Source organism: Haemaphysalis longicornis, unplaced genomic scaffold, assembly GCF_048455015.1.
Source record: "Haemaphysalis longicornis isolate Haplotype H1 unplaced genomic scaffold, Haemaphysalis longicornis Haplotype H1 scaffold_3, whole genome shotgun sequence".
Taxonomy (NCBI): domain Eukaryota; kingdom Metazoa; phylum Arthropoda; class Arachnida; order Ixodida; family Ixodidae; genus Haemaphysalis; species Haemaphysalis longicornis.
The window spans coordinates 227,144,666-227,159,337 of record NW_027526335.1 but is presented as its reverse complement, the minus strand read 5'-3'; the positions used below and the strand labels follow the sequence as shown (position 1 = coordinate 227,159,337).

Here is a 14,672-nt window from a genome sequence, read left to right as displayed (position 1 = left end):
AGTGCAATTTAGGAGGCGCGTCATGGGCACACTGCGTATATTTTTGGAGCATCAATAAGGAAGCAAGAAGCACTGCAGGGAGTCATTGATACAACTGAATAACTCTGGAAGAGCAGTAGGCACGGCCATTTTCTGATTCGTGCGAGGGCGGGATCCATGCAGTCCTGTGCCATGAGGTGCTTGTAGCATGTCTGGTATGAGGAATCCAGTTGGCTTTGTCTTGATGGCACCTCGTCCAGTGTAGGCCACCCATGCTGTAAACCTGCATAGGTGATTAAGGAAACGACACAGAAACTGTTTGCAGTGACATATGCGAACAGAAATGCAGAGAATGTAAATTTCTCTGTAACTAGAACTCAAGTATTGCCTCTAGCACATGCCACCTATTTACAAACATAAGTTCTCTTATTTTATTCGGCGATCACGCGGTCCCGCTATTATCAACAATAACAATAGGCATGCTTTTTTAATTGCGCGACACTGGTTAGGCACATCGTTAATGCAATTGAGGTATTTTTTCGTATAACAGAAATGATAATGCTGCTCAGATAGCCTGAATTGCTTTGTCTTTTTTTTCCTGCGATCAGGAAGAGCAGCGAGAGAGAAATGAACGTATTACAAAGCCCAAACACACCTCAGGTCCCCTGGGCCCGCGAAAGAAACGCATCCCGAGACGGGGCCCCTGGCGAGGGTATACTTGGCCGCTGTGAGGTCGCCGGGGCACGTAGCAGTGAGCGTCGTATCGATGACCCCCAGAGCTCATGGACTCAAAAACATGACAAGAACACAGACAGCTCAGTGAATCGCTGCAATATGCGCAATACGTGTTTTATAAACAAGCCAAAAATATGAATAAAAGAAAAAAAATTGTGCCAATCCACGCTGTGAATGTAGTTGGAAAAAGCTGGTAAAGGCACCCAGAACGATTACCCATGCGACGCCCCTTAAATAAGGTCACGTAGCTCTACGATTAGTGAAACCAGAGAGAAGTGAAATGCACTTTACCACACCCGTTGTTACTTCAAAGAGATATTCTTGGTGAGGCTAAATCGATGATGATGCATAAACGCTGGTTGGTTGAGTTGTATTGGTGTAGCACATGAGTGGAAACGCTTTTTAAAATTAAAGGAAGCTCAAACCCGGTGTGAGACGATCTTACTTCTCTGTCTCTGCCGCCGTGAACGAAGGCGCGAGATCGGCGGCAGAGACGGGAGAGAAGGACGAGAAGAAGCAGGAGAACGAGGAGAAAGAAGTGCTTCTGAAACAATCGAACATTTTTTTTTCTTGACTGCCGCCGTTTATCAACAGCTAGACAACTGCTTTTAAAGGACCCAATTGAGCGTTTGGGGTTGACTTTTTCGATTCAAATTATATTACCTATTGGCGCTTCAAGTTTGGGGTTTGCAAAAAAGGGATATTTATAATTGCATTCACTATGTTCTTTCTGCTTTAGGTCGCTTGAATTGTGAAGGGTGCTAATTAATGGGTAATTCGGGTTTTATTCATAATGAGTTTCCTTTTGCAGCCTCTTTCCGGATATAATTTAGTATTTTAAAGTCCCTCGTATTTAACAACCGATTTAGCCCTGGCCAATCCCAGCTTACGGGTACGTGCCAAAATCTTTGAGGATGTCATCATCATCTTCATCATCAGATTTCTGAACGGCCCAGAGTGCGGCCCAGGGGAGTGGCTCTTTCTTCACTGGAGACCATTTGCAATCCGTACCGCGTGTGGTGTCTCCACCAACTGAAGCTGGGTAGGCAGACAGTGGCTGTACAGCAGCATCTCCCATTCCTCTTGTTGGGTAGTTCACTGCATAGCACGGGGGGTAAAAGCCCAGGCTTGTTGGTGCGCGTATTCGTTGCCCTCCATGGAGGCGTGAGCGGGTGTCCAGATGAGACGAATGAAAGCGTTTGGGGAGTGGGTTTTTAGCACACGCAGTGCACGTCGGGACACCCAACCCGACTGGGAATTCCTGTAGGCTTGCTGCGAATTGGTTACTACCTTCCAAAACCCTGGTCGAGTGAGAGCCAAGGCAATGGCTGCCTCTTCTGCTGCCATCATGTCGTGGATCTTGAGTGAGGCACACGCAAGGAGGTTGGTTCTGGAGGTAGCCACGATGATGGCGTACTACTTCCTTTGATGTTGGGAGGTGTCAGTATAGATAACTGCATGATCCCCACCGACGGTGGTGCTGAGCGCTTGGGCCCGGGCTTGTCGGCGACCCTCGTCGTGTGAAGGGTTCATGTTTCCCAGCAAAGGGAGCATCTTTAGTTCTTTTCGCCAAGAGTGCGGGGTGACATTCTGTGTTGACGAGCCAACCTGGTGAAGGATGCGGTGACCCACCGCAGGTCTGCTCATTCGGAGCTTCTGGTTCGAAAGATGGCCCTCTATCAGCTCTTCCACCGTGCTGTGGAGCGCCGTGCTAAGCAGTCTTTCTATGCACGCACACAGGGGAAGACCAATTACCTGCTCAACCGCCTTTCTAATCATTATATAAAGCATCTGTATGCCCTCCTTGCCGAGAAGAAGACAGAGGGCTGACGTAAGTGATTCTCGAGAGGACAACAGCTTGACTTAATCGAAAAGTATCGGATTCCTTGACGCCTCTCTTCTTGGTGGCAACTCGCCTGATCATGTGTATGATTTCATTAATGCTGTGTTCGAAGTGCTGCAACGATACGTCACTCTCGGTGTTGGCCTGGAGATGTAGGCCCAGGATCTTGATGCTGGGGCTTGGAGGGATGGCCTGGCCATCAAGGAGTATTTGAATGTGTGGCTTGATGTGTCGTTTGGCGAGGGGGCGGACGACAAGGAGCTGTGATTTTTTACGTGAACACTGGAGGCTACGGGCTTTAGCACATTGGCGTACTAGAAGTGAGATGCCATGCGTTGGTGTAAGCTTTGTTTAATTTTCGGAACTCCTAGCACACGCGGAAGGTGTGCACAGGGCCGCTAGACGTGCAGTGGACGGAGCGCACGGCGGCGCATGAGGTCGCGTGACGTTATCACGTGGCATTCAGCGAGAATGCAGGCGGTAAACCCATAGATGTGCTTGGTAAGTCCACCACCTGTCTTCCCCGTCTCCGCGTGGGCTCATAGCTCAATCGCTAAGACAGCGGGCTCTCGCTTCGTTACGCTATTGGTTCCAGGTTCGATTCGTGGTGGTGCCTGTAAATTCTTTTATTTGTTCGCGGGAGTTTTCTGATGACACCGACGGTCGCGAAGGAACCCTTGAGAGGTAAAGGTATAAAGCTTTGCTTTAAAAGAGGAAACGTTTTAAAAAAGGCGAGTTCGGGACAGTTCTATGCAATGCCTGCGATACCATACTTGATATACAATGTGGAACAAAGACCCCATTTGAAGGTTTCAATTCACTGCATACTCACGCTGCCTCTAGGAGAGCTGCTACCTGCCGACTAAACACGTGCTTTCACCGCACTTGACGCGCCATAGCGAAGAGACGTCCGCGCGTCTTTTGCGTCGGCGAGTGGGATCCCTTGGAACGCAGGCAGCGCACGATTAATGGCGTGTACTAGCTTATCAGTGTAATCATCCTCCTGATGCCCACATCAGTCAAATAATGCGGATACAGTTACTTCATCGCGTACGTTCGCACGGACACCATTGCAGTACATCATGGCCCAATAAATAATAGCAGTAACAGTTTCCCAAACAAGCCATGGCTAGCTAGTACAATAATGGAACACAGCGTGCGGCTCACGTAACTTCAGTGCAGCCACAGCGCACAACGCCTGCTTCGCCTACGGACCGCCGGCCACTTTCTCAAGTAACCGCCGTCTTTTGCGGCACGTGAACGCTACAGGCGCTTACCGCCGACATCCCGCTTGAGCAAACCGCACAAACTGCCTAAAATATTCTTACGGCCGGCTAAAAGAAAAAAAGACAGGTCTCTTTAAGCTCTTATTCTAAAGATTGATTGTTGGATTTAACGCACCGACGCAACGCAGGCAATGAGGCGCGCCGTAGTGGAGGACTCCGGATTCTTTTGACCACCTGGGGATCTTTAACCGCTGCCCACCGCTTCGTACCGCTGCCCACAGTCGCTTCGTTTCTTACCGTATTTGCACTTCACTTGTTTTTGTTTCGTGAAACAAAAACAAGCCAAGTTATCGTTTCGTGAAGCATTAGGCATGCTCTGCAAACAAGGTCACGCAAAACGTCTCCCACGCCAATCGGCCGGTTTCATGTGTAGCAGCGCCAAAGCGCCAGACTCTGCCCGCAGTACCAGCAGGAATACGCACGGTTGCTTCTATGTTTACGGGTACTTTCCTGACTTCCATTCTTGCTGCTATAAAGAGAATATGCATTAAATTTAAGCTCCAGTAGCTCGGTCTGCAAACTAATAAGCCCTGCCCAACTTTGGTTTTATTTTGACGGCCTCAGCCAATCGCACAGCTGCCCATAATACGTCATTGGTTCTGGTGCGGGATATGAGCTGGTAGGTCACATGGCCATTCTCTTGTGTTCTAGTTACAAAGCTTATTTCAGTGAAGTTTGCGTTAAAAGTGGTGTCAGTGTTATTATAATGAGGTAATCTTTTTCGAATGAACCAAATTTGCATCTTGTTCGCATGGCCCCTATAGGTGAAGTAAAATTTTGCCAATCCAATCTAATATGGTTTAAGTTTCCGTAACATAGTCCATGTGGGTGTTGATTGCCCATTTGTATTGAGGGATACAAGGACTCGTGAGGGAGGACCGTTGGTCCCGTGAGCCTTGGACGCGGAAAGTCCCCGTCAAGAGGTGGTTGTGATGATTCGGGAGGCTAAAAAGATGAAGGTGATGCAATGGTGATAATGCACTGTACCTGGGAACCGGCAGTGGTGGGAGAGGCACTAATCGCACTAGCCCTGTCCGACCGGCCAACCCCTGCCACTGACTATATATTATCCGATTTGAAAAGAGTGTTTCGAAATTTTGCTGCAGGTGCCATCTCATTCCAGGCCGTAAGACTCCTTACGCAAAATGCACCCACCCCTACCCAACTGGAACTGATCTGTACTCCTGCCCACACTGGGCATGGAGGTAATGAGGCGTTTCACGCAACAGGCCGAGCACTCACCTCTATGGGCTAACGCATTGGATAGCAGACGACGCCGGCTAACTTCGCTAGAGAAAGTGCTACGTGCCGTACACTTGCCCCAGCGGAATCCGAAGACTCACGCACGGGTTCGGGTACTAACATGCGGTGGACGGACTCCGGGAATCCAAATTCAGGCTTTATTTCCTGGAAGATAGAGGGCATATACCAGAGAACATGGCCATCGCTTGCGGGGAGACAGTGGTTCTCAGACCTCGATATCCGTCATCACAGCCGCGGGAGAGGGGGAAGTGTCGCTTGTGACCAGTCCGGACAGAATCTCTTAGCAGAGTCCCGTGGAGCCAACTGGGTTCACCATCATCGGGGCACTCGGAGTTGGCACTAACGAGCCAACTGATTCCGACCAAATCGCCCAGCCGACTCCCGGCGGAAGGCGCGCACGTCCCGCAAGGCAGCTCGGGGAGAGAGGAGAGGAATGCGCGAAGGAAGGCGACGAGCTCACGGCGAGCCGGTTCGGCGCGTCACATAAGTCGTAGGTCACGACTCATGTGACGCGCCGACTGCCCAAAATGGCGGGTACCAGCTTGCCAAAACATGTGCAGGCGAAGCGTAGGGAAGCTAGGGTCCCCACACCTCCCCAGCATACCCCAGTCCCATTGCCTCCCACAGAGCCAGGTCAACTCGCGACAGCCTCTTGGGCTACCACGACATCAGCACGTATTAAAGCTTCTCTCGCCTTCTATCCCCCTTCCTCAGCTTCACGGTAGAACGGCTCTGGAGACTCATACAAACATAATCCCTATCTAACAGAGCTCTCCTTCATCGCAATCATTCCTCCTCATTCCAGTTTCCCATCATGCTTCGGGAAGGCCCCCGTACAACACCACATGTGGGCTCCCCCCAACGGCGCCCAGCTCTCTCTCTCGCCGCGACGACGAACCCCCAATCACCACCACCCCGGAGACATTTGCGTGAGGTCGTGTGGGTTAAATTATATTGCGCTCGGTAAGGTTTGCCAATCGGAAAAAATGGCTTTGTTGATCTGAACGGGAAGCACTTCTTCAAGCCAGGAGGAAATCAGTTGTATATAATGCTACAACATTTTTATACGTAAGTTATACTAGTAAACGAATTCCATAGATTAGTCCATGTGAATATTGTAACGTTGCGGCAGAGCATATGAGACGAACCATGAAGATGGCGAGGAATCTATTTACATTATTTACAAGATGGCGATGAGATGGCCAGCGCAGGGTACGCCAGCACCTTCGTCGACATCGTCGTCACTGGTCCTGTGTTATGGCGCAGAGTGGTATTGTCGACCACTATGCCCCGTGACATTACCCCCCGCCCCAGGGATGTCACAAGATGGGTATGAAACCTGTGAAAGGAATATGGACCCCGAGGGATTGGCGCCAGTCCGGACAGCTGGTGGGGTGGACGGTTGACCGACGAGGAGGAAGAGGACGAACCACCTCGCTCTCTGGCTGCACCCACTTGAGACTGTGCTGCTGTGTTACCCACCGTGTGGCATTTTTAATAAATTGCAATACATCATTGTCCTCGTAACATCTTTCGGTGGAGGTGCGGGGTAACGTTCCATCGCCACGGATCTCCGAAGCGGGCGTCGCATCGGCTCAATCGCGATGACTGACAACACCTCGGGTACCGGGGGCCACAGCCCCGTCCGTAGTCATGATGCAGCCCCGTGAGCCTGCAAGATTCTCCGGTACCGATGACACCGACGTTGAAGACTGGATCAAAATTGTTGAACGAGTAAGTGCAGCTCCCGGAAGGGAAGCTGCATTCTCGACTTGGCCCGCAAATCCTCTTCTGAGCCTCCCTACCACAGACAATTTACTAGAAATTGAAGTTGACGGCATTCCTGTTCGTGCACGCATTCACACCGGGCGACAATATCGGTGATAAGCTCAAATCTACTCTCTCCCCTTCATAAGGTCCTGACGCCTACCCTATCTCATGTCTGACTAGCTGATGGTGGAACACTCATAATAGCTGGAATGTGTACTGCTCGTGTCACGATTGCTGGCCGTACTGTACCTGTTTTGTTTGCCGTATTAGAAAACTGCGCACATGACGCGATCTTAGGCCTTGACTTCTTAGCCGAAATGAAATGAAAGGCCGAGAAAAGCGAAATGAAAGGCCGAGATGTTATCCAGGCTTAGTGCCCGGATTGCTACTCGGCACATATACAAGACATATATATTCCTTGTATATATACAAGGAATATATACATATTCCTTGTATATATACGTATACAAGGAATATGTATATATGTATACGTATATATCCTTATGTTTATAAGGAAACAGTGGTTCTGCTTTCTTTCTTTTCCAATATGAATTTTTTTAGATGCAAAGCATCTCTTAGTCGACCCTCCGTCGTCCGTCGGCGTCCGGCGTCCGCACCTCTCCCCCTCTCCACACCACCTGTTATAACACCACTCTCTCCCCTCCTCTCCACACCACCTGTGCGCTGGTGCGCGCTGCTCCTCCTCTCCACACCACCTGTGCGCTACGCGCGCTGCTCCTCCTCTCCACTCTCTCTACTCTGCAAATAAACCCGTCCGCGCTCCGCTCAGTTTCTTCTCTGGTAATGCGGCGTCCGATGACTGGAAATGGACGCCAACGATGGCTGGCACACCTTCAACTAGCGCCAGCCAGCACACTGTCAGAACCGCGAGCACCTCTGAAGACAAGACTGCACAGAGGAGAGCCCGCTACTCCGAACGTAAACGGCAGCGTCGAACAGCGAATTCCTCGCTTCGAGAACGAGAAGCCTCAAAACGTTCCCCGATACTCGATAAATAAAGAAGACATTTAATACGCTACTACACGTGTCATTACTCTAACAACCAATTAACGCGCTACTACTCAATGGCTTTGCATCCCTCAGGGTTCCCACGTGGGAAGATGGTGTAATTTTTTTTTAAGTTCAAAAATCAAGATCCCACACTATAGTGACAAGGCCAATGGCAACACCACAGTATGCACTGCGCACAGCTCCCCCTGGTGAATTATCGACACCTAGACAAGTTGACAATATTTTAAATGAGACGGGAACACCGAATGGTGGCTTTCATACCTCTGTTGGTTTTGCAGATCCTAATTTTGATAACGCAGTTTCAACGGACCACAGCACATTCCTCACATAATTTCTAGGGCTGTTCCGCTAAGGCGAACTAGACGTGGACTCCTCAGATTTTAAAACCACCCACAGTCTTAGTAGTTAAGAAGGGGCGCAGATCTATGTCTGGTGGTTATTTTTTAGCGTAAAAGAATTTGTTTTTGTACGTTTAGTGTCAGTCGGTTGTTGGCAGACCATTTCTCTAACCAAACTAAGGCTTGGTTCGAAATAGGTACTGAATTCGTGCCCTTTGGTACCCAAGAAAAGAAGTGTGAAATAAGCTGCCAAATAAAGCCTAAATTGATTTTCTCTTGTTTCGGGAACAGGGGTATACATTTGACTGTTTCGCCCATCTGCTAAAATCCTCAGTGTATTGGCAATATGTAAAATACGTACAATGTGTTTAGCATAATGTCACCGACAGTTTCGCTTAACGGCCGACAGTGCGGAATGTCTCGAAAACGCAGTTCTTGGAGACACCGCGTTACCTCGTGCAAATTTCGACGAAAACTCGTCTGTCGAGGAAATAAAACCGCCGGAACATGCTGACAGTCGCCAAAAATAAAAAAAATTGGCCGCGTATCTGCTCCTTTCGTTGAAAATTTGGACAAAAGACGATAGTCTTTATCGAACTTTTGACAAGTAAATTCCTAAGCATTGGAAGTGTTTGGGCCTGTTTGTTCATACTTCACACAAAAAACAGCGCTCAAGACGGAACAGAAGAAAGAAGGAAGCGCTGTGTGTGTAGCCTCTTTCCTTCTGTCCCGTCTTGAGCGCTGTTTTTTGTGTGAAGTAAATTCCTCCCTTAGCTCTCCCGGTCACCTCTGATGTTGTTTCTCTTCCGTCGCGCTCCTCCCAAGGTGGTTTTGCTTTGGCGGAGCGCTTTGGCGGAGCGCTCCAACCTTCGCGCTCCGCCAAAGGTGATATTTACCGCGTTCCACTGCTCCAGGCCGGGTGTCTCGATGCTAACACCGCCGTGCGGCGGAGACACGCGTGAATCGAGGCGCCCTACTTCAACGTTGATAGAACCACGTTGCCCTACTCCACGTGCGTTACAAACAGAACGTGGAACCTTTCGTGACGGTTATCGTTTCAGTTTTTAAAATGTCGCCAGAAGCTATAGTACCGCGGGCAGCAGCACGCAACGGTGGAGTGAATTTTTTTTCTGCAGTTGATGAAGTATTCGATTTCGCAAAAATCAAGCATGTATGATTTTCTGTGACGGAACAATGCAAAGATCACTTCTGTATTAATTTGTTGTCCTATATTCGCGTAATGTCTTGTTCTTCTGCAACAATGTTGACAAGTGCGAACATTACGCCGGACTTAGAGGGGTAGATTTAGCAGTAGCTATATAAGGCTATTCCGGAGGCCTTGTTTTACTTTGGCCGGGTGGCGGAATCGAGTCACAGACAGACAGACAGACAGAGAGACAGACAGACAGACAGACCAAAATTTCTGGGTTTAAGTAACCCAAGAAAGATTCGTCCCTAATAACAACAGGTTTTTCTAAACTTTGTAAACGCGGTGGTTGATTGTTAACATTTCGTTCATGCGATACATGACTATTCGCACATGCGCTTCATGTTGCCGGAAGGTATTTCTAGGCGTTCAAGTACCTTGTTCGTTCAGTTGTTAGTGCCAGCTTGTCCCGTCGAGTTATTCTGTGTCCGGTGTTTGCCACTGGTTTTATTCCATTCAAACATGTACCAACTAGCTTAGTCCAACGCCTTGGTAAAAACAAATAACATTTCGGGGTCCCCACGGGTCGCTTGTCGACAAGTGTCAGTTTTTTCCGGCAGTTGCGTTACCTCCAACTTGCCTAACTGCGTGGCATTTGGCGTTACCAGTTGTTGCTACTGCACACAAAGTTTATTCACGTGACAATGACATGACGTTGGAAGTTAACGAAATTCAAGCACTTAAAATTCATACCTATACAGACAAGCGCCCGACTGACTGATTCTTCAACGTCCTGCCAAAACTAGGGGAGTACATTTCTATCGGCGGTGAGCGCGACCACGGGCGATGGTGTGAAGCGCGTCTCCGTGACGTTGGCTAAGGAATTCGCGCATTTGTCGTCTGCTTTACTCGGGCTCGCTCTCCTTGCTGTTTCTTTGCGCTCGGTTGACTTTTGATGCTTGTCCGCATAAGATTTTTCGCATGCGTAACTTTTTATCTAAATAAAAGACTTAAAATCGGGTACACCAGCTCAAGATGGGATTTAAAGTATAGTTTTGGGTACCGGACAAAACAATGTCGGCGTCTCCCCATTCTTTGCGGAGCCAGTCCTGTGCGGAGCACGAAAAGTCGGATCGGGGCTTCAGCTGCTTCACCTCCAGCTGCTAATAACTGTCAACAGCAAAAATGCAAGAACGAAAGAAATTTCTCAACTATTCAGCCAGATCACATATTTTGCTCATGTTTGCTTACAAGTACTACACATACCAATTTCCAAAACAAATTTCAGGTTTGTCCTGATAAACATTAAGGAAGCGAGCTGAGTTGTTCGAACTTACACCCCTCACTAAGGGGAATTCAGTTCCATTTTCCCGCGTTTCGAATAGCGCTCGCCATCGGTTGGCACTTTCTGTAACCACACGCCCCCCGTAGGAGCCCAACTGTGACTCATGGGTGTTTATCACATTATCTCCGCAGTATTTGTTTCGGGATAGTTCCAATAAACATGAGTTGCAGCGTTTCCCATAACTACATGCCTCCGGGGGGAGCCCATGCGTTGACGCTGGCGGGAGTTCCTAATTGTTTACAACTCCACAGTTAACTAGTTAGAACAAGTAAGAAAAGACTCCACATGTGCAACACTCATTAACGCCATTAGTATAGTGGCCCAACCAGTTATCGCTGTGTACTGCGCTTTGTGGCTCATAGAGGTTCAATGAAACAGGAAAGTACTAGGCCCACAAGGTTTTACATCTGGTATGCATGAAGCTAAGCGCTGCTTTTTCGTCATTATCTCTTAAAAAACGTAGCTGGATATCGCAGTAGCTAACCTATAGTTCCAGAACATATCAAATTTGGACTGGAGCTTTGAAGTATATCCATGTGAACTTCGTTTGTATTTCTTCTTTGCAGGGGAATGAAGTTTCTGGGCCACCCCCAACACAAGGTTCCCTGGGCAGCCATCATGCAAGCGGACTATTCAAGTAACTGCACGCTAGGCACGCTAGCGCAGGTGCAACCCTGGTTGTGCACAGAGGCTCAGCTACTGCTCTACCCACCCGTCGTAAATGAGAGCTCTGAGTTGGCCTGCACTGGGAACAGCTGTGATTCGGCTGGTCTATTCGACGCCCTAACGACAGACAGCCCGAACGCCACCATTGAGTCGTCGTACGACGCTTTGCTGGTCAGCAGCCGATTCTGGATACAGCGAGTCCTGGTGCCCATAATAACCCTCATCGGAGTCATCGGCAACTCTGTCACAATTGTCATCATGACTCGGCGCCGAATGCGTTCGTCCACAAACAACTATCTCGCAGCCCTCGCCATAGTGGACATGCTGTACCTCCTCGGCGGTTTCGCGTTGTCGCTCAAGCATTACGAGTTTATCCAGGAAAAAGGGCTGTCAGTTTATTTTCGCTGCTTTCCTGTCTTGCTGCTCCTGACCGACACGTGCAGCAACACTTCTGTATGGCTGACGGCAACCTTCACGGTTGAGCGCTACATCGCCGTCTGCCACCCGATCAGAGGCAAGGTTCTGTGCACCGAATCTCGGGCCCGCAAGGCTGTTTTCTGCGTCGTTCTGTTTTGCTTCGCGCTAACTCTGCCTACGCCCTTCGAGTATGCCGTAGTGGACGAGCTAGATGAGGCCACCAATATGACAAAGGTCAGCCTCAGCTATTCTGAGTTTGGTCGGAACGAGCTATACAAGAAGATCTACTACTGGCTGACCGTGGTGCTGTTCACGCTGGTGCCGTTTTGCCTCCTCGCCGTGTTCAACGCGTTCCTCGTGCGGTCTGTGCACATTTCACGCAGGCAACGCTCCAAGATGACCCAGAGGACGGACTCGTCTCGCGACAACCAGGAGAACAAGATCACCGTCATGCTCATTGCAGTGGTCATTCTGTTTTTCGTGTGCCAGTTACCCACGGCCGTCACTCTGCTGTACACGTCCATCCGGAGCCCAAAAGAAGGCAGCGAACAGGAGAAGCTGGTCCTCATCCTCGGCAACATCTTCAACTTTCTCATGTCGATCAACGCGGCCGGCAACTTTATACTATACTGCCTGCTGAGCCAGAAGTACCGGCGCACATTCTTGCAGATCTTCTGCCCTTGCGCCGAGGGCCGGTTCGTGCGGCTTCAGTCCGTGTATCAGTACACCGGAACAGGTGTAAACCAGTCAGACGATCACACTCCTGCTTCGAGTCGGCGCCTCAGCTCAGTTCGCTCGGCGCGCTCTAATTCGACGGGTCCCCACGACGCTAACGGCAAGCAGAATCTACCTACTAGGGCCTGCTTGCTCAATGTGCCCGATGATTCTACTGGTGCGGCGAGGACGAGTGGCTCTACCAACAATTACAGCAGGGGTTCTTTCTGGACTAGGCTGCGTCATTCTGGCGGCAGTGGGGCATCAAGATGTGACGCACGTAACAAGGCCAAGGACTGCGTAGTCGTCATCACGGCACAAGGCGTCCCTGAAAACCGGTGTCTCGGAACCAAGCCATAGGAAGCCGCGCGCAGGTGTCAAAGACTATCGCTCCAAGATTAGTGTTGACCGCCGAACACTTGTACGATGTCTGCGGTTTGTGCGCTAGTCGGTGCTGGAAACCATGCCAGTGGCTCCTGAGCATGCTTCAGGGTGCGGGCAACCCTGCATGCGAGTTTTCCTTTTTTTGTTGGCCGGTGCTGCATCATGCTTAAAAGTGCATTTCAACCGCGCAGTATTGCACTGCTCCTTTAGTCAGTGTCCTGTTCCAGACCTATGAAACTGCAAATAACGTTTCCTTAAAACTATGGCTTGGAACATTTGCTCACTTGCGTACACTACGAAAACGGCCTTCTAGAAGGCTGTTGCAGCAGGAAGGTGTTGTGGTCTTTATGTCTTGCACTTTACGATCCTGTCATTGTTGCACAATTTTAGTCTCTCGAATTTCAACCAGGCTAATGTAGCTAGGGTATCCTTAAACTGTGTTCTAATGAATCGTTGAGTGACATATCACGAAGTAACAGTTACTGACAAGTGCAACTCGAATAAACAAATCTCAACGAATTGTATACCAGCGAAATCTTGTTGGTACAGGTACTGCACAAGTACCGTGCAGACGATGAATTTTTTTTAATTATAGAGCTTTTTAACGATAAGCGTTGCATAAAAATCAGAGAAAGAGATGATTTTACATAAATTCTTCTCTTGGTGCCATCGTCTAAAACCCATTAGGCGTACCTCATCCCGATTCATTCCAAGTACACACGAAGATCTGGGACAATCTTTGTAGCTGCAAATAATTAAAATGATTGAGGTACACCAATGCACTTGTCGCATATTTATGTAGTAAAGAAACGAACCCACGTTGTCGTTTTTAAAGCTTCTGAAGTCGGCAGTCACTCAACTGCTTACAAGTAGTGCAGTAGCTGGGTGCTTCGCTTTGTGACACCATGTAAAGTCAATGTTTATTGTATTCTGTTCACCCTGTGAGGTAGGCTAGTAGATTTTTATACCGTAAACATTTATGACCAAGCTCCTTCTGAGCCCGCCGGGAAGAAGTACCGCCGCCCTAATGCTGTGACCACAAACCATGTAGAGGACATCGGCAGCTTGATTGTTCCTCGTGCTGTAATCGGCGTAGTGTTCTATATACAATCGGCAAACAGGTTTGTTATTTTCTCTTCCTTGCGTTTTTTATTGTCGCCCCATCATGGGAAACGCAGCGTTGTAATTTAAATGTTGTAGATGTTGCTTGCGTGAAAATAAAATCCTGGTTGGTGGTTCATTTAAACCTTGTGTACTGGCCACTCATGATCGCGCTTTCATGGAAGGAATGTTTGGCTGATAGATGGCGTTGTACCCCGCCGAAAGTACAGAATCTTTTGTACCCGGAATTGCGGGCCCTTTTCGGCGCATTAGATATTTTAAAAACATGGCGTATGTTCAATTCGGAAAATTCTTGATATTTAAACTACGTAGACAGCCCTTAGTGGCACGTAATTAAGAACCAAGATTTGATGTTGGTCGGATGACATGCCTGTAATTAGAACTATATATCTGCATTGAGCGTCATTGTGAGCTCTAAACACGGTCTGGAAGGGAAGCTTCACTCTGTTTACCATGCCCTAGACGTTTGCGGCAACGTCACAAGGTTAAAAGAATACGAAAAAAAAAACAAAGCTAAATTCACAGGCGCATGAACAAATGAGAACGCCGAGGAGAATTGTACTAGTTTTTCAGTGATGCAGGCTCGTCCATATGGGACAGTTCAGGACTTTGAAATGAAGCGAAGTGGTGG

At 48.8% G+C, this 14,672-nt stretch overlaps 1 protein-coding gene across 4 annotated transcripts in view; it reads left to right on the top strand.

Moving 5' to 3' along the window:
* Positions 1-14,165, top strand: part of LOC144176027 (thyrotropin-releasing hormone receptor-like) — a 76,865-nt gene extending 62,700 nt beyond the window's left edge. For all 4 annotated transcript variants that reach the window (XM_077705134.1, XM_077705133.1, XM_077705132.1 and 1 more), the window contains one exon: positions 11,305-14,165. In XM_077705134.1, the coding sequence (XP_077561260.1) occupies positions 11,309-12,895 (1,587 nt within the window). In that variant the 5' untranslated portion in view covers positions 11,305-11,308 and the 3' untranslated portion in view covers positions 12,896-14,165. The remainder of the gene's footprint in view (positions 1-11,304) is intronic.
* Positions 14,166-14,672: the final 507 nt, after the last annotated feature.